This window comes from Drosophila melanogaster, chromosome 3R, assembly GCF_000001215.4.
Source record: "Drosophila melanogaster chromosome 3R".
Classification (NCBI taxonomy): Eukaryota; Metazoa; Arthropoda; class Insecta; order Diptera; family Drosophilidae; genus Drosophila; species Drosophila melanogaster.
The window spans coordinates 21,948,680-21,968,862 of record NT_033777.3 but is presented as its reverse complement, the minus strand read 5'-3'; the positions used below and the strand labels follow the sequence as shown (position 1 = coordinate 21,968,862).

General features: G+C 41.5%; 1 protein-coding gene across 1 annotated transcript in view; it reads right to left on the bottom strand.

Annotated features, from left to right (window-relative positions):
* Eip93F (Ecdysone-induced protein 93F) overlaps positions 1-19,749 on the bottom strand; it is a 65,426-nt gene extending 45,677 nt beyond the window's left edge. Inside the window, exons 1-3 of the mRNA NM_001104395.2 lie at positions 19,461-19,749; positions 18,991-19,223; positions 7,956-8,099 (exon numbers count right to left, since the gene is read on the bottom strand). Coding sequence (NP_001097865.1) covers positions 7,956-8,049 — 94 coding nt within the window. The 5' untranslated portion in view covers positions 8,050-8,099; positions 18,991-19,223; positions 19,461-19,749. The remainder of the gene's footprint in view (positions 1-7,955; positions 8,100-18,990; positions 19,224-19,460) is intronic.
* Between the last annotated feature and the right edge of the window lie 434 nt (positions 19,750-20,183).

Genomic DNA, 20,183 nt, shown 5'->3' with positions numbered 1-20,183 from the left:
AGTGTGCTGAATATTTATCGATTAGATGTCGTCTCTGCCCAATAACCCCTCGTCATCAGCCAGCCCCCTTTTGCTAGTCATCCCTTGTCTGCTGCAGACAAAGACGCAGAGGATAAAACGGAAGTACAGTTTGTAGTGTCCGCACAAAAGCAATTGCCAAGGAGCTAAAAACGCCACAAGTGCCACAAGGAAAAATCCAAGCACTTTCTATTTGCTCTTCCTGCTGAGTTGAAAATGGATATACAAAAAAAAATGCAGACGTCATGCCTTTTTTCGGGCATAGAAGAAACAAAGGATGAGGTTTCGGTGTAGAAAAGTAAAATGTTTTTCATGTAGGTATATTTTTTCGGTTGGATTATGCCTAGGGATAAAATCTGTGTCACCCAAATTAAATTGGTTGTCTAAGATTTAAGGAGCTTTGCAATATGCACATATTCCAGGAAAACTGCTTAAATGGTAGAACAGGGAGAGGGAATAGCTTTCCTAACAACAAGTTGTCGACAGATGACAACTGTTGCTTCGCGTGTTTGGCGAAAATCGCGGGTGGTTGGATTGTAAACTCCCCACCACAGAACACATGGGTTTTCGTCGAAAATCGCCGAAAGTGCCGCGACTGGCGCAGCAGCCGGAAAACTCCCTATACCACCCCCCTCTCCCCGCCCACTGGAAAACATACATACATATATATACATGAACCGAAACCGAAAAAACCCGGCGGCGACTGCGTTGTTAGAACGTGTGAAGTGCTTTCTTTGCATACTTTTGTGCGTTGTGTTGCCGGCATTTGTTGGCGATGCTGCTGCTCCTTTCGCTCCTGCCACTTGTTGTGTGCCCTTGTGGGTGTGTACTGCGACTTATGCAACAAGTGCGCTAGTTTGTTGTTGTATAACGATGTTACAAAGTCAACACACAAACGCCTGCCACGTCGTCATCAGTGTCGTAGAAGCATGTTTTGGTTTTGTTTCGCTCGCTCCCTTGACTTTTGCCTCGAACATGTGTTTGTCTATGTTTTTCGGTGGATTTTCTCTCCTTCGAAGAGGTTTGGGTTTTCTTCTCAAAAAAACTTCTCGTACAAGCACAAGCGTACAAGAATTCCTTATACACCTTGTCTTGAAGTTTTTTGGATGTATTGTGCATATTTTAAGAGTGTTCTGGCAAGTGTTTTTCCACAATCTGTCGACGAGTTGAGTTGTGTAAGTTTTCCTCTTGAGGGTTTTCCTTTTTGGGTGCCAGGATTTTTCGTTGCCCCTTTCAATGTGTCGTTTGTTGTGTAAATTGCAAACTAAATGGCTTTTATGGTTTGCAAGTTTTCAACGAAACTTTGGAGAGAATTAATAGATTTGCATATGTGTTGAGACGTTTTGAAAGGTAAACTATACCCTCTGGGACAGTTTTCGGGCAAATTGTTGTTGCATCACGTTAGCTGTGACTAAATTGTTTATATGAGTGTGATAATTGAATTATGGAAAATCGGTTGAGTAAAGTTTGCAAAGGCTTTTAAAATATTTTGCAGAATTTGGTCAGTTCACTTGAGTAAATTACTATAATAAATTGAAAAAATAAAACTATAATACTATAATACTATAAATAAAGGCTTGGTAACAGATTGACTATTAATGATATACAAGTAATATTTTAGACTTATATAATATAATATATTATATAAATATAAATATCTAACTAATATTTTAAGACTTATATAATGTTCTAATGGTTCCCATGGTAAATAAATGTAAAATGTTTTTAAAAAGTGTACTTATACTCATAGTCACTGAGTTTGTTTAGATGTTAACTATATTGTTTTCCATACATTTAACTTTCGTCAGATTAGTTTTCTAGCTGTAAGCACTGAGTCCATTCAAACAGAAATTTTTTGAATGGCGAATGAATGGAACTCTGTAAAATATGTTTCCCAACTCACCTGCTCATTGCTCGACATCTCGAACATGCAATTAGCACCAAAAAAAGGTAATAACTTGGCTGCTTCATTCAGTCAATTCAATTAAGCGTTAACACACATATGCCACACTTATCATTCGGTCCGTCTCTGTCTAACGGCCTCGTGCTGTCTCTGTCTGTGCCTTCGACTTGGTGTATGCAAAATGGCTGTGTGATCGCTTTAATTAAATGCCTACACATAAATTATCTCGTTGCACTCGACGACAGTCTTTAATTAAATTTCCACAAACACACACACACACACACACGAGCCCGCACAATTGGCGACCCACAAAAGCACACAACACTTTCTGAGGTTGCAAGTGGTGGTAAGTCGAGTCAATCAAGAAAATCGCGAAATGGCGGCCAGCAACAGTTGGCGCCAATTGTTGCTTCAATCAGTCGAAATCAAGTTGAAACGCTGCCTGACTTCAGTCGCTTTCAAATGTGCAATTGTGCACCTGACAAAGATTGGATTTTTCGGAGGCCTTTGCTGCCGAATTCAAAGTTGTCGTCCTGCTGGTGGCTGCTGCCAAACTCACTTGTTGCACAATGCCAACCGAATGCCGACGCCAAATGCACGGGAAAATAGTTGTGCAGTCGCTGCTAGCGCTGGCTGCGCAGCCACTGCCTTCCCAGTTTTCCTTTTCGCAGCAACAAATTCGACAAAAATGCCCGATACACCCACCAAACTACGAGACGGAGCCAGGCCAGCCAACCGAGTGCAGCCAAATGTTGCTGCAAGGACCCAAACCCAAGTTGTCCCCACCACCGCCGCCCACCAAATGCCATTCAAACTACACTACACACCCACACACACACACACACACACACACTCATACAGACATAGATAGTACGTAAAAGGGGGTGGTGCAGTGGGTGGTGGGCTGGATGGCTGGGTGGCTCAATGGCGACGACGTCAACGAAGCGACGAAACTTTTTTCGAGCACACGAAACTTTTTCAGCACGAAAATCAAATGCAGCAGCAAAATAACGAGGCAGCAGCGCAGTCGACGCCGAAACTCAGACTCAAAGCTCACCCAATTTCCCACTTTCCCGCCACCTAAAAAACACCGCCCCCTAGCCAACCCACCCCACTGCTTTAGCCACCCACCGCCCACCTCCTCCACAGTCAGCCAGCTCAGTTGACTACATTTTTTTTTGTTCTCTCTTTTTTGTGCCATTTTGTTTTTGTGTGTTTTGCTGTTTTGCCTTCGCTACTCCTCCCCAACCCCTAACTCACACACACACACACACACACTTGCCTACATATAATGTGCAATTTTTTCTGCAGTGCATTTTGCCCAATGTCCTTAGCGCCATATTGGCGCGCTCCAGCTCCTCCTAGCTCCCCAAAAACCCCCTTGAAAACCCTCCCATTTCGCATTAACTTTGTGCTTTTTCGTGCTTCCGCTTCATTTTTTCCTCTCTGGCGAAAAAAAAGAATGAAACCCAAGCTTGGAAAAATGCAGCGGGAAAAAATGTTGGCCTGCGTCTTGTCCACAAAGCGTTGGGCGGAGGAGGCGTTGGTCCTGCGAGGGGGGTGGGACATTGTCCTGGCCATACCTTGAACCCAAGGCAAATTCTCAATCAATCCCCATCCCACGAAAGGACCCAAAGTCCACCTCAAGCTTACTGACTTCCTGGCGAGAACCGGCCGGTTGACCAGCATCAACACCCATTTGCACGGCGAGAAAATCATCTGAATTTTCTTTTCGAAAAACTACAGTTGTGTGGGTTGTTAATAACTTCTTAATTCATTTAGCATTTGTATACTCTGGCAACTTTAATTTGACCTACATAATCTAACACACTAAGAAACAAAGATTGAATTCAATATGCTACACAATGACACAAAATGAAAATTGAAATCATATTAATATAACTTTTATGTTTTCTTTTAATTTACAAACAAATTATGATCATCAATTCTAAGAGCTTGAAATATATTCTGTGTTAAGTGTTTTTTTTAACATTTTCGGCTATTTCTAGATTCGGACTAGAATAATCATATTTTTATATATAGTATTCTCTCTGTGCACTTACCATCCCACATTCGCAAAAAAAGAAACCCTCAAATGAATGAAAAAACTGGCGAAGCAAAGAAGGAAACCGGCCAAAGGCAACCAACCAAAAAATCTATTTTCCAATTTCTGTGCACCCAGAAAACCGATGTTGGGTGGCTAAAATCGGGCTGGGAATGGATGCGATGGGTGGCTCAAATGCACCGAACTATGGTCGAGCTATCTCCCTTCCTCTCTTCCTCCTCTCCGTCTCTTTCTGGCCATATTGCCCTCTCGCTCGCGCAGTGTTTCACCCACTTGTGGCGCTTCCTCACACACAAGCACTCGCACACACACACACACACCAATACGATTTTGGCTGCCTCACACGAAGGACCAAGGACGAAGGACGATGGCGTCGCCCGGCGACTCCTTCGGCGCTTGCAGCGTCATCCTCGCAAAATACAACAACAAGTGGATGAGGATGTGGCTGTGGCTGTGGATGTGGCAGTGGAAGTGGAGAAAACTCGTAAAAATGTAACCTAAAAACCGCCGGAAAAAATTCAACAAGGCAAAGGCAAAGCGCAGAAAATAAAAGGAGGATGAGAAAAATAGTTCGCCCGACATTGGAAAGTAGGTGGAGTGCTTATTGCGTAGTCCATGAAAAGCTGGCCAGGATTGGATTGCCCACCCACCCACAGCCACCCACCCACACACAGGCAGACGCGACGTTGTCCTCGTCGCTTGTTGCATCCTTCTGGCATAAAAATGCCTTCTTACAGCCAAAGACGGTGGGTGGAAAATCCGAATGGTGCGGCGGGTGTGGGTGGAAAATGGGGAATGGTTGGAAAAGCCAGCGCCAACAGCGGCGCCTGCAACGCTATTCTAGAAGGAGTTCTCTTTATTGTTGCTTGTTGTTGGCGTAATCGAAAGATGCGTTTGGCAAAGTGGGCGGCTGTGGGTGGAGAGTGGTTTGGGCCAAGACCCGACCACTACATAGAGACACGGCGAGGGGGTGTGGGAATGGCCCACAATATTGCCCAACACCTGCTGCTTCTTAATACACCAACACTCACACACACACACACCCGGAAACTTTCTGCGCTCTCTTTCTGCTGCAAAAAATTTATATATATATATATATATATGTGTGTGTATGAGAAGCTTGTTGCTTTCGGCCACCACTACACCCACACCCCACCATTATAATGCATCTCTTTCTCTTCTATATATTCGAGATTTTTTCCTCTATTTATTTTAGTTTATTTTTTCGTATTTTTTTGTAAATAAAGGCAAAGGAAAAGTTTGGCTTTTTAATATGTTTACACCCCATCGGGCGGAGGTGGGGTACTTTTCCAGGCAAACAAACTAAATGGAAAGGATTCGGCTGAGAAATGTGGAGCGGGCGAAGGCGGCGACTGTGCAACAAGTTAAATCCCTGTTGGGGTTTGTTTTCTGCTGCTGGATAACTTTTTCGCAAGGAAATATAAGCTTAGCAAAATATTTGCCTGAGCTCTTTATTGCTATATTCAGGTAGATTGCATTATCCCACGGAAATCTTTTACGGAAGCAATCGAGGTGTGGCTGGGACCAAAGGAAACACTGGTGCAGCTCAAGTTGGTTTATGTATATAATAATATTTTTGTCTTTCAAATATATAATTAAATAGTTAACAGCTGTCCATCTATTTGAGTCTATATTTAAATATAAACAGACCCATTTTAAGTTTGTTTCTTAAGAGCCTCGGTAATAATCATTCCCAATACATATATTTCAAACTTAACACTAAGTTGTGCCATTTACTTTTGTAGAGATATCTAATAAAACTCGCCTAAAGCCCCCTGAGCCCCAGACAAATTTCCGCCCATAACCGTTACCGTCGAAAATTACCTTTATGCAGCTTATATAATTTGGTTAGTGTAATCTTCTTTATGCCGGCGCTTGGTTTGGCATACAGATGGCTGGGCAACCGGGCACGGACACACACCTGAATCCACAAGTGGATGGGCTCCCATTACAATCAAATGAAACTCCACCACTGATTCACTGATTGAGCCATTGCCAACAACAGTTGGGTGGGGAAATGGGAAATGCAACAGGCGAGATTTCCCATCAACACTATGCCCCCAAAACAGCCAACCCAACCGAGACACCCACTGGGCCACCAGAAAACTGCAGCCACCCCACCCAATCCACGCTAACCAACGACGTCTTTGTCTTCCTCTTCAGCTTCGATCAGCATCGTTTTTCTGGGTGGCATTGGTGGTGGTGGGTCGGGGGGGGAGAGTGTTGAAAAAAAATCTAGGAAAAAAAGTCAGAAAAAGAAATGCAGGAAAATTCGTTGGCGACGAAAATCGGCCACAAAAACAGTCGAGGAAAACGCTCGCTCCTCGTTGGCTCGTCCTTCGGTTCGGCTTCGTTCGTTTTCCTAATTGTTGTAGTAGTTTTTGTGCTAGTATTAGTAGTTATCCCCCAACCCCCAAAGCTCTATAGTGCTGGGCTGCCTTTTCGGCAAACGCATTCGGCACTCATCGTCTGCAATTTTTATATTGTGCAATATATTTCGTAGGGATAACGCCTCACCCAACCACCCACCACCTTCCATCCTGCGCATGTGTGTGTGCGAGTGTGCGAGTGTGCGTGTGCTTAAGTGCGCTTCGTTATCTCCAGCAGAGCACTTCGTTTTGGGGGCCCCTCTTAACCCATGTTGGCTAGAACTAACCCGAAACCCAGACCCCCCAAAACGCCAGACACCCGTGCATATATATCCGTTATATTTTTTTTTTCCTCCCATTTTCGTCCTGGCTTCTTTCACATTTTGCTGCAGCTTCGTGCAGCGAGGACAACGAAGTCGTCGTCGACGGAGAGCCGAGCAAAAATTGTCGCTGGAAAAATGTGCTAAGGGTTTTCCTAGTGGGTCGCAAAGGTGGCAGGGGGAAACCACTGGAAGTGGTGCTGCTGTCTCTGTGTTTGTGCGGGAATGTCAACTAGAAACAAGGACGATAAGCATTATGGAGCGCATTGAGGAAGTAATTGAGTGCACGAGACAGGGACGCAAGGCAAGGACGATGTGTTTGTGTGTTGGCTGGCGAGGAAAAAAATACACTTACACCTATACCTATATATATAAATATATATATATATGTGTGCGTTTTGTACATGGAGAGCGGCATTTGTACATATATATGTACATGTAAAGCCGCCCACTCGCCCAACAACAACAAAGAGCATTTAACATTTTAATGGGGTTTGGGCTTTGGGTTTTAGCTTGGATCGCTGGCAACGTGCTAAACGTGCTCAAAAACCGAAATGAGTGTTTTCAGGCAAAAGGATAAGGCTGAAGCAGCCGCCAGGAGCCAAAGGAATAGATATCCAAGGGCGACACCAAAAAAAAAAAAAAAAACCAGCAAAAAAGGCTCTGCAATTTATGTTAATTTTCCTCTGTGTTTGGCCAGACTCCTAGGTGTTTTTTCTTAACGCGAACATATGGTAAGGGCTTGAGCCCAGTCAATGTTGATTAGGTCTGGCTAAAGTCAATTTCAGGCAAAAGCGACTTGCAGGCACTTCATTTGCCGTGTTCACGGGCAAAATCCCATTTGCGGCCCTAATATGAACGATGAGGCCGTCGAAGGGTTTGAAAAATCGCAGGGAAAATGAAAATCTGCAGCTTGAAAGCACCTTGTATATAGATAGTATAATATCCGGGGGTGCGGCGATGCTTAAGCCACCTAGCATAAAAATTATTCTGCTTATTGGCTTTGGTGCTTTTCATCAGCGCCTTTGGCTTTTAACGGACTTTAATTGGATAGAATGAAAGGTGGATAGAGTTCAATACAGAAGAGAAAGGATTAAAAGGATAATAATAAAATTAGAATGGAAAACTAAAGTCGATTTAGCTGTTGACGCAACAGGAAATTGAGATTTAAGAGCTGTACAGTTTTTCCAAAACAATAAACATTTATTTTCCTTGTTTCAAAGATATATTTTGGGAAATAATACAAATGATAAACTCACCCACAATATGCAGCATATCTGTGGACCATTTCAATAGCTTCTTTTTGATGAGCCGACGCTCTTGCTGACATCTCACATATGAACAATCGGCCATAGCTTTCTTTTTGAGGATATATTGGCGATATTGTTAGATCGCAACTGTACCTGAAATAAACAAAAGCGAAAAGTCAACACAATTGGCTGGAAACGACAGACACAAAATACGAAAAAAAAATACGAAAAATTTCCCCAATGGAAATGAGTGTTAATTTATTAAATCTATAATGCGCCATATAAAATTTCATTTACTGTTGTTGTTGTTGCCGCATTTTCGAACGCTACGAAATGATTAAACGAGTTTTGTTTCAAGGTTATCGCGAAAACACACAAAACCTGTTGCACTTTAGATTTTTTGTTGTTGTTTTCGTCATATTATTTCATATGCTGAAAATTTATTTATTTTTCTTGATTTTGTTGTTGAATTCTTGCTAAGCCACCAGTCTGTGGTAGTTGTTGTTGCAGTTCTAGTTGCCGATGTTGTTGTATTTTGTGGTTTTTTTTTCAGAGTATTGGTGGGGCTTTTACTATTCGGGCAGCTACCAGTTTTTGATATTTCCTAGTTACAATTACAGTGGTGCTTAGATATTGGCGATAGTATTAAAAAGAATATTTAAAAAAATAGGTTTTATGTGTTCAAAATGTTTTAATTTGATCGATTTGATTTCGCCCAGAAAACAAACTTCTCTAAATTTTGGAAAAAGCAGAGAAATTGATAATGTTTATCTATGAATTAAATTAATCAAATTATTTAATTAAATTAAAGATTAAATATATTTTATTTATTTTTAATATAATTTAAAAAAATACCCTGGTAAACATTTTCCATTTTGATTCGCAATAATGTTTGGAGACTCACTGCACAATTGAACAAATAGACAGCAATATTTCTTGCTGTTTAAGCTGTCTATTACATTAATTTATTCAAATGTCGTTGTCGTTGATGTCGCTTTGCATTAAATTAGTTTTGTTTCATTATTAAAAAGTCGTAAATTGCGAAACGTGTTTGGGATTTCGCTATGAGTTTGGCTAACCCAATGAGTCCCACTTAATGTCTGTCCGCCTGCATCTAATGAAATGCATCGGAACTTTTATGGACTGCATTCCCATTTCGGGTAATTTCAGGCCAAGCAAAGGGGTTTTTCATATCCAGATTCCATTTTGGAGGCCCATGAATGAAAATTCCCCAACCTGTAATTGCCTGTTGGCTGATAAATGATTAAATCTGATAGGATGCAATTTGAGGTTCTCCCCGCCGATTTTCCTCAGGTTTTTCCTATTCTCCTTTTGGCCTGTGCTATCTCTATGACAGCCACTAAATTTTCATGTTTACCTCGATGGATATTTGCCTACCCGAAAACCGAAAAAAAACCGGCTTAGTTTTTCCAGCCCCTTCGCAAGGAAATTACAATAGCAAAGCCGCAGAGCTGGAAAAAGTAATTGAGATTCTAATATCAGATAGCAGATATGCTGATGTTGGCTTACATGACCGGCCCGAAAGCAGCTGCCATTTGAGCTGCAATCTGCGAGGCCCAGTAGTAAAACTGGTAGCCCAAAGAGCGTTTTCAAGATGTTTGCGCTGATGAAAAATTACTCCAGCTGCCATGGCCAAAGGCGGGCAATGCCAAAGTTAGGCCCATCAGCCCAGCAAACCCAGCAACCCAACGGCCCGGCAAACCAACAGACCAACCAATTCCAGGTCCCAACAACAGCAGCAGGTTGGCGTGCAGTAGCACGAGCAGTAGCTTTGTGGGCGTGTCAACGGAGCACGCGGCCGAACAGCAGCCAACTGATGATGGACGTTGATTATGATGGACGTTGCCGGCCTACCAAGAAGAACAACCAGGAGCAGCAGCCCAAGCAGTCGAAGAAGATGAACAGAAGCTTCGAAAACCGGCAGAAGAGCCTGCCAGCAATTTGCCAGGAAGGAGCAGCACAGCGAGAAAAAATATCATCACAAATGGTCAAGTGTTAGGAACTATATCTAAACCAACTGTTCATAACAACTAAAGAGATACATTATGAACTACAAAAAGATCTCATGGATGTTCTACATCCTCGAATTCAAATTAATAACCTAAGAAATATGCAAAGTTATGCTTTTATTAATATAAAACTAATTGCCATCGTATGCTTTAGCATGCAATTAAATAAAACCATTATTATGTAACTACAAGAAAGGGAAACCCATGCATTATCCATGCTAACGAAATGCATCTTTTCTTCGGGTGCACGAAGCGAGCAAGCGAGATGGTAGATTGAGCGATTCATAGGGCCAGCCCAACGCCTTCTTTTTGGTATTATTTTAAGTAATTTTCTAATTAAAACTAAATCGAGTTTTCCTCGAAGGAAATGCCAAACATTCCCTGCCATATCCGTTGATGATACAGCTGGGCTGTCACACACAAATATGCAAAGTCAATGCTTATTTTGAGCTCTGCGGCTTCCTGCCTTTCGCATCGAGCTGAGAATCGGAGACAGGCCCAAGACAGTCGGTGGAATGGGGTAGCTATAACTATCTATATATTTATATATATATATATATATGCATATATATGTAGATATACGTGTTACAGATACAAAAGCTAAGGGGAATTCATTCAGTCGAAAGCTTTTTATAATAAATGCCACAAGTATCTGGTGGCTGTCGGTATTCGTATCTCGCTCGCCTGCATTTGATTTCATAAATAAAACAAAATATCAAGGCCGCCCTGCTAGAAGCTAGAAACTCGTAGCCATATAATATGTACTGCAATGCTTTGGAATATATGGAATACGAAATCTCAAAAAAAAAAAAAAAAAATGGCAGCAATTGATTGGCTGGCCAAAGGTTCTGCTCTATTCTGTTCTATACTGTTGTGTTCTGTTCTAAGCCACGAACGATCACAAAATGTTGCCTAGAACAAAACGAGTTAATATCAATTGAATTGGTTTTGGTTCAGCTCGGTTCGGCTGGGATTGGATTGGATTGGATGTGATCTGGGCACAAAGTGCATTTTGGCTAACCAGTTTGGACCGACTGCAATCGATTCTCATTAGCTCAAAGTTGAAGTTGAGGTGCTGAATTGGCCCCAAGACTTGGACCAAATTTCTGCCAATGTTAAGGCCTTGAAATCGTTTTGTAATTTTAGTACTATTATTTCTATTGTTCCAATTGCTGGAGATGCTTTGCATGCCTGAAAGCCTTCGCTCTTTGTTATTCTAAATACTCAATTTGCATAGCAATTTTTTACACTCTTTTCGCTATTCATATTCATATATCCAATCGATGAATTTATTACTAATTTATCGTTTTTGTGGCTGCCCGGAAAAAGGCGGAAATAATCGCTTACAATTTGCTATATTTTTTTTTATCGCCCCCAAAGTGTTCTCATAATTTTATTAATTATGCGCTGTTTGTTTTGAGATTTACTTTCTAGAAAATTTGTTTTGTGGATTGCATGGTGGCTGATTGCATGATCTTTTTATTGTGATGTTGTGATCGACCTTCGCATAGTAAAACGTATTTATTAAAGTGCTTTAAATTGTGCAAATATGTTAATTTAGCTTAATTTGATTGGGAATAATATGTTAATCAGCGTGCAAAAAGCATGAGGAAGCTGGGCTTGTCGTAAGTGAAATATTTAAAGGGGTTTAACTCATTTAGGGAGCGAAGGGAAAATTCTATTTAATTTTTGCTTATTTTCCGGTGTTTCCCTGCAACGACTTAAGAACAACATTTTATTTTTAGTCTTCGAAATAATGACTTACACTTCCTTATACTTGTATCTATTAAGTGCAGGAAAAGCTGGCTAAACTAAAACTAATTCGTTTTGGATCCCCTGTCGTATGAGTAATATTTGCCGGCAGTGGCTATAAATCTTACTTATCTAGCTTCAAAATATCCGCTGACCCTGAAGTTGATATCTGCTGACTACCAGCAATGACAACTCTCACCTGTTGCAAGTTTGCTGCGGGCGTGTGCAACAAGTGCAGGCAGCAACATCGACTAACTAAGGCGAGATGAGCACGCGCCACAGCGGCCACACAATGACAGGAAGATCGAAAACGAAACCAAAGTCAAGTTGTTGGTTAGTTAACTGGCCAACTAACTGGCTAACAGGCTGCTGGCTCAGTTATAGTAACACACATTCCCTGTTGCCTCGTTGCAGTCATTGTATGCAGTCAAGCGCATTTCCATTTCTAACGTTGATCTGCGATCTGCGGGCCAGAGCCCCACGACTCCACTCCACACCCAAGCACTCCATTGAGCCTGGTTAGTAAGGTCGAGCCTGCCCCTCGTTCATGGCCCAGCTCACCTACAAAAACGGCCAAGAAAAAAGTACAAAAAAAAAAAAACTAAATAAATAAAAACCCGGCAACAACCGAGGAAAGACAAGTTTCGAGGCGGCTCACCAAGTCTTGCCATTGGACTTGCTCTTGGCTTGACTTGGTGGCGTTGGCCATTGGCTGATTTATTGTGCATATGGGCAGTAGATTGCACTTGACCTCAATGAAGTGCTGCTGTTGAGGTATTCAAGCCGTAGCCGAAAGTGCCAAAAACTTAATTTCCTGCCAACGAGAGGGGCACAAAAAGGCACAGAAGTTGGCAAAGTTTGCCGTTGACACTGATTGCATAAACGGGTAGAGAACGCCCCCCGGAGATGTTTTTAAATCAAATAATGAAACAAGAGGAGAATTGCTGCTGCTGCTGCTGCTGCTGCTGCTGCAGCTTCAACGGCAAAACAACAAAGTGGCCTGGCATCCGTGTCTCTGTGGGTGAAATGAAGTTAAATGCCGCTCAAGGATGCTAAATGTGCCATGTCGAAATGTGTTGTCTGTGCATTTGTATGGAACTATTTGGCTGCCGGCATTATGTGTGTCGGTGCTTATTGTCCCTATCTACTTCGGTGTGTATGTGTGTCTGTACATAACTGTTGCATGCCGATGAGCAACAGGAGCATTGTCCCTGCCCCAGCTGCACCAACTGCTCCTACAGCTCCTGCTGCTCCTGCTACTGGCATGTGGCACATTTTCGACATGTTTTGTTGAGCATTTTGGCAGCAGAAATAGCAAAAGCAGCAGCGACACTATCTGGCTGCTCCTCGTTGCCCGTTACAATCTGCAGGAAATGTGAAAATAACGTTACGAAACTTTTTCGTTGCAATATGCGCAACAGGAGGTAGCAGCAGCAGCAGCAACAGCAGTAGGAACAGCAGCAGCAGCAACATCTACAGCAGGAATGGCAGCTACCAATACAGCAGCAGCACCCACAAAAAAGCCACCCCAAACCCATCAGGACTTTGTTTTTTGCTCTGACTTTGCTTGTTTTTTGGCTGCTGCCATTGGATGGTTGGGTGTGGGTTCGGGTGTGGTGTGGGTTCCTCCTCTCACCTAAACACCCAGCTCTCTGGAAGTCTGTCTTCGTTTTCATTTTATTTAGTTTTCACCACCACCCAACCCATTCCATCCCATTCGCTCCACATTTCCCATACCCCGACACACAACTTTTTTATTTTGCACTATATATTTGGGTACAACGACTTGTTGCTTTGTCTGTGTGTACCATGGGTGTGGCTGCTTGTTTACCAACACCAGCAACTAAACACCCTCACATAGAAGACAAAACCAAACCGAAGCAAAGCACCCATCCGCCCCGTATGCTGGTATGGTTACGTATACGACCTGTGCCACGTCGAGTGTCATATCTGCTGCTGCTTGTTTTATGATGTCAGTTTCGGGTTTTATTAAAACTGCCTGAAGATATATGCGATGACTTCTTTGGCTGCCTGCCTGCCTGGCCACCACTCCCTCCCCTTAACTTCGACCTTTGGATTGCCACCTGGCTAACCGGCGATGCAAATGCACTTTTTTCATAAATATGTGAGCAGGCCAAATGCATCACATTTGAGTTTTTATATATATTAAAATCGGTCGCCTTAGTACCGCCTTTTGATATCGCCATATTTGTCATCGTGAGTGCATTTTATAATATTAAAGAAGTTCTTTCGGTTATACTTAAATTTTATTTTAATTTTCATTAGACATTCTACACTTTATATACCTCTTTTTTTTTTTGTTAATTGTAAAACTTTTCTTGGCACGGTTTCTTTGAGAGCTTTATTGTATTCTGGTTTAAGTGAGCTAATATTTGTTAGTGCTGATGACTATCGCTTCACTTCCGTTGCTAGTTAAACTACAGTTTTTATGGGTTTATGACTTCCACCATTTTTTTCGGTTTGATTATTTATTGGCTGTCGCTTTTCTCGCCGTTGCATCGCTGCAATTACTCTTGCCCGCCTTATCAATTTGCGAAAAAAAAGACTTTGGGTCCCCCGATTCGCGATTCGCAGCGCCGCTTACAAATTGAGGTCACCTTCAAAATTATCAAATTTCGCCCGAAATGATTAACTCGACAAACACGAAAATGTCCGACCCCTCGGAAAAGTCCTCGTCTCGAAATTGTATAAAGAATAAAAAGCGGCAGCAGCAGCAGCAGCAGCACTACACTCGCTCGTTTGCCAGCAAAAAACCTTATCTTTGTTACACAAAAAAAAGAAGGAAAACAACAAGGCGACGATGTTGTTGATGATGATGAATTTGCCCTGATTTCGACACAAAAACAAACAAAAAAAAAACAAATGGAAAACTGCAAAACTGAAAAAAAAGAAGAAAGAGAGGCGTTGTAAACTAAAGAAGCGAAATAGAAACAAAAATTAGATAAGACGAAATTGAGTCGCAGGCCGACAAAGCGACCAGAAGTTTTTCAAGCAATTCGCGAAAATAAAAAACTGCCACAAAAATGTGACAAAAAACGAGCAACAAAAAAAAGTGGAATTATGAGCGGTGCAGCAAAGTGCAGCGCGTGTGTGGCCTCGCTGGTGGAGGAAAAGAGAGGGCGCGATTGCGGACCGGAGGAATAGGAAAATATTTTTTTTGTCAGCAGTTGTCTAAATAACGAAGCCAGAAAGCAAACGAACTAAATTGCTGAAAAAATGCAAAAAAAAAAAAAAACAGCGATGGCGGAATGAAAATAAACGAAAACGTAACAAAAATCAATTGTCGCCAACCAAACGTCAATACAAGTGTTCGTGCGTGTTGTCCTCTCTTTCTGCCGCCGCCAGCCGTCCTTGTCTAATTGTTGAGGTATGGGTTATTCGTGTCCGTGTGAGTATCGTCAAAATTCAACCGCAATTGAAACTATTTGTAAGCTGAAAAGGGGCAGAGTTCTATGAATTTAATTGTTGCATCGACAACGGCAAAATACAAACATAAAACCCAAAAAATAAGCAAAGAATAAGAATTTTAAATAAGTCGATTTTGAGTCAAATTAGAAACTCTTTAACAAAGGTTCGATTAGTAAAGTGGTATATATTAGTTATTCCTATTTTACAGATTATTTAAAATTCATTTCTCTATTATTTCTTCAATACAACCTATTTGCCATTTAAAATATTAATTAAGATAACAACTTGAAAAAAGAAATTATGAAATTTAAACACAATCAATGCAAACCATATTGAGAAGAAAAATATCATAAAATGGCTCAGTTTTCTATGGAATATCTAAAAAATAGAGGCAAACGTGTTTGTTTTCAGTAAATGATGCCACAAATAATTTGCGAAAAAAACGCTGGAAAATATGAAAAAACTGGTATGCAGGTTTATTTTGTATTTCCATTTTCTATTTTTCGCAAATTTTTTGTATTTCTTTTTTTTTTGCGAAAACAGTTGAATTGATATTTGCGAATGTTGTTGGCTAGTTATTTTTTTTTTTTTTTTTTGTTGCTGCCGACTAGTTTTTTGTTTGGAATTTTTTTCGTTGCTGTGCAAAAGGTGATAAGCTCAAGGACAATATGGCAGTTTGGCATTGCCGGTGCGCTGTTGCTGCACTCGCCTAAAAATTGTTTGTTCAATTGTGTTTATGCATATGGAAAATATCGATTTTGTTTTTGGACAACAATGCGGGGAATGCCAAACGCAATGGCCGTCACACAATTGGCTCTATTAAGGTCGCCGCGCTGTTTAAACTTTACAGTCGCGGCTGCGGAATGAGGAAGCCATAATCATAATTGACCAACTCCCATTGTCTTCCCCACCTGTTGCCCAGTGTTTTTCAGCTTTTCTTTGCGTAGGGGATTTGACATGGCCAAAGTTAAATTAAAAACATTTCCTCCCCCTGCCCACTTGCCCCTCTGCACGTTGCTCCTTGCTCCTTTGCTCCTCTGTTCCTCATTCTTCCCAATCCGAATCCTCGTTTGGGACACGCCTTCTATGTGGAGCATAGCCCAATCTCCTCGGCCAGCTAGAAACAACAACTGCCTGTTGCACCAGCTATGTACTTCCAGTGCACTTCCAGTGGCCCCACCATCCAACCAAACTATATAAACTATATAGTGGCGTGGCATGAGGAAGATGCGAAAAAAAACTGCGAGAAAGAAGCGAAATACGAAAAATAAGCACAAAAAAATCCAAAGCCTCCCAATTGCAGGAGCCATACCCCATCCCCCCATCCACACACCCATCCTGCGTCCTTTCGAGCAGAGCAACAGTTTCTTTTTCACAACATTTTCCCAGCCACACGAGGATTGGGGTAATACTGAAATCACACTAAGCTCTGTCGGATTTCGTTGTTAGCAATTTGCGTACAATTTTAAGTTGATTTTAGAATTAAGCCAATTTTTAAGGCAAAATATAGCATTTTAAGTGTGTAGTTACTTAATTAATCAAAAGTATCAGGGTTATTTAAAGTACTGATGTAGTTGTACCTATTATTTCTCTACTAAATGAGGAGATATAATTATGCATATTACATTAGCACCACAACTAAGCTGAATATATAAGTAGTCTTTTTGAATTTATTCCTAATTATTTCAAAGTAAGCGTAGTTGCGGTAAATTCACTCAAAACGCATGCATAATTTCGATAAAAGTTGATATATATATATAATGGCAACTCACAGAAGTGCAGGCTTTTTAGTTTCCATAAAAGTGAATCACGCATTTCCCTGAGCGTAGATGTACATAGACCCACTAGACCCTTTTGGCTTTTGGAGTGTGAGTCACTCACTCAGTGAGCGATAAATGCATGGCGACTACTGCCCGACTTCCCGGAGTGGCAGCAACTTGTTGCTGTTGCTTTTGCTGCTGCTGTTGTTGTTGCAACATCTAATCCAATCCAAGGCGAACAATGGCGAATGCAAATGCAGATGCAACCACTTCCTTTTGTCTGCCGGAGGAGGCGAGATGAGGAGGCCGTGTTGCAATTGCCGTTGTGCCGCTGATGTTGCCCGTGTTGCTCGTGTTGTTGCTGCTGCCTTGTGTTGATGGTCAAGGTCATGAACCTGTTCCAATAACTCGTTTCTTACGTGCAGCACACACACATACACACACACCAAGAAAGGCAGACTGGTAGTCAGATGACTGTGTGTTGCATGTTGCCCGCCTGTTGCACTCCCGTCTAATGCTAATCCTGGCCAGAAGCCAGCGGCTAGAAGCCGGGATGACTAATGGATATCCGCACAAATCAATTTGAGAACATGAAATTAAATTTCAATCCATCTTGGCTTCTGTCGCCTCGGCGGCAATTTAAAGCTAAAAACTTGTCGCCGTCGTGAAATGCGGAAAAGCCTCAAGGACAACGGCGAGTGAAAAGAAAATTGCGACGCGTGGGCGACACATCAGTCTGCCCCCACTTTTATATCCCCCTTATACCATCGACTGATTCATTGTCTTATTTTTTTCCGTCTATGTGGCAGTCAGACTGTGTCATAAATCGCCGCAAATGAATTATTCGAAATCAAATGCAATTGTGCACAAAGCGAATCACTTGGCGAAATATCTACATATATAAAAACAATAATAATAAAAACATCAAGCGCAGTGCTTTCCGTCTGTCAACTTGAAATTAGAAGCGCATTAATTAGAAATTTTTATTATTCGCTCGCACTTAATTCGCATCCACTTCATTTGTCTTTCTCTATTTTATTTTTTAATTGTTATATATACATATTATTTTTCATTCAAATTCAATAAATTTCAAGTTGACATTTATATTTGCGCATTAATTGGTCGTTAAGATTTCCGCGTATTTTTTTTTGTGCCTCATAAAGGAAAACCCATTCAAGTCCATTGTAGGTGACAGATTGTTTGGAAAAGCAAATATAACGATGGTGCTGGAAGGGGGCAGTGGTATCTATACACCCATTAGAGGCACTTGTTGGGCTTCCGAATGCAATTGTGTTGATTTCTTGAGACGATGGAAAGTTTTTCAGCTTTTCATAAACACTCGATTGATTTTCGCGAATTGCTATACATTTGAGTAACAAGACTTTAATTACCTCTTTCAATATTACTTAGCGAAGGCGCATATAAGTTCTTATCAAATTATTCCCTATTCTAGAATGATCTATTATTATTTCTTATGAGCAACGAACATCTTGAAAGTGAGCAAATCAGTGCAATCATTTAAGATGAATCACAGGCATTTAGAGTCATCCGATTTAGTCAACGGAACCGATCCCAAAACAATTGGAAAATGCATGATACGGCATAGGTATAATAATAACTATACAGCTCAAAAACTTGTTGCAGTTGGGGAAAATCCGGAAAGGTTCTTTGTAAACTAATGCAGGGTAATTTAAATTATACACTTAGCACTCAAGTATTTTGTTATTTGATTTTTTGCATAAATCACCCATTAGTTAGTTCTAGTAAACTTAGTTATTTAATTATAATGCAAATGGAGCTACATAATTCAGGGAAATCCCAGAAAATACGCTACCCGAATTGATAAGAAAATATCTACACTGAGGATAATTAGTAAGCCGTTAAGAGAGAGAGAGAGAGAGTGAGGACAAAATGCAATTTTTATAATACAAAAAATACATTTAATTGAAACATACATGATTTAATTAATTTTTGTAATGTTTACAAAGAACCCAAAAGTGCTGGCTCATGAATTTTTTCCCCATTCTGATGTATGTACATAAATGGAATGATTAAAAAAGAATTCTTACTCACTTTTCGTGGCAATGCGTCCCAATATTTACAAGCTCATTAATGTAAATATGTAAAAAATTTGTGGTTTTTTTGCAGTACGATGAAAACGTTGACTTTGTTTGTGGTATTTGTTTTTAATGTATTAAACTTTTTTCCTTCTATCATTTATTTGTGGTTGTCACAGCACTTTTGCATTTTCAGCTCTTTTTACTTTTTTATTTTTTTTTTTCGTTTTTAGTGGCCTGGCATGTCAACTAAAAAATTTTTGTCATAAGAAAAACGCACGTTAAAGGTTTTTCTCTCAGTTGCTGTTGTTGTTGTTTTCGCTCGGGAAGAGGAAGCATGTTAAAGGTAGTGTGCATGTGCGTGTGCGTGTGTGTGTGTGTCTGTCTGTGTATGTGTGTGTGAGTAGAAAATAAATAAAAATTCGCACACCGCGACCAGCGTCAACAACAAACAAGCAACAACAACAACAACTGACACTGACAGACCGACGTTACTAATACGCAAGAGCGCAGGCAGCGACGCCGGCAAACGCTGCAGCAGCGAACGCCGCCTTCGATCCGAACCCAAATCGGTCGGGCACAAGAATCGCCCGTCTGGGCAGTGAGGAGAATGGAGAATCTCGCAGAGAAGCCGAGTCTGGCGAGAATATCCCACTATCGGAGTAGCCAAGTATCCGAGAAACCGAGAATCCGAGGAAGCGTGAAGCCGAGAAACCGAGAAACCGAGAATCCGAATCCAAATCCAAATCAGCGGGGCCGGGACCGAAGCGAACCGCTCGAGCCGACGGACAATAAAGCTAAAGCCAGCCTGCTGCCACAGCTGAGCAGACCGCTGCAGTCGCGTTCGACGAGCGGATGCACTCACGCACACAAGCAAGCCAGCATTTCCACTCGGCCAAAAAGTGCATTCGCAGAACTCACTCAATGAGAGCGAGAGGGAGCGGAAGGGAGAGAGAACGAGAGGTTGGGAGAGCGAGTTAGCCGGCTTGCGTGCAACTGTATGGGTGCCTTCATTCATGGCAGCCGGTAAAAAAAGGCTAAAAGCGAAATTGGTTAACAGAGAGCCACAGCAGCAAGAGGCTAGAAGTAGACGTTGGAAAAAAAGCGAAGAAAAAGAAAATGGTGGCCCAGAGAGCGCTGGATTTTCCGCTCAAGTCGCGGGAAAGGCCAAGAGCAAGTACAGTGCAATTTTTAATTGCACACACACAC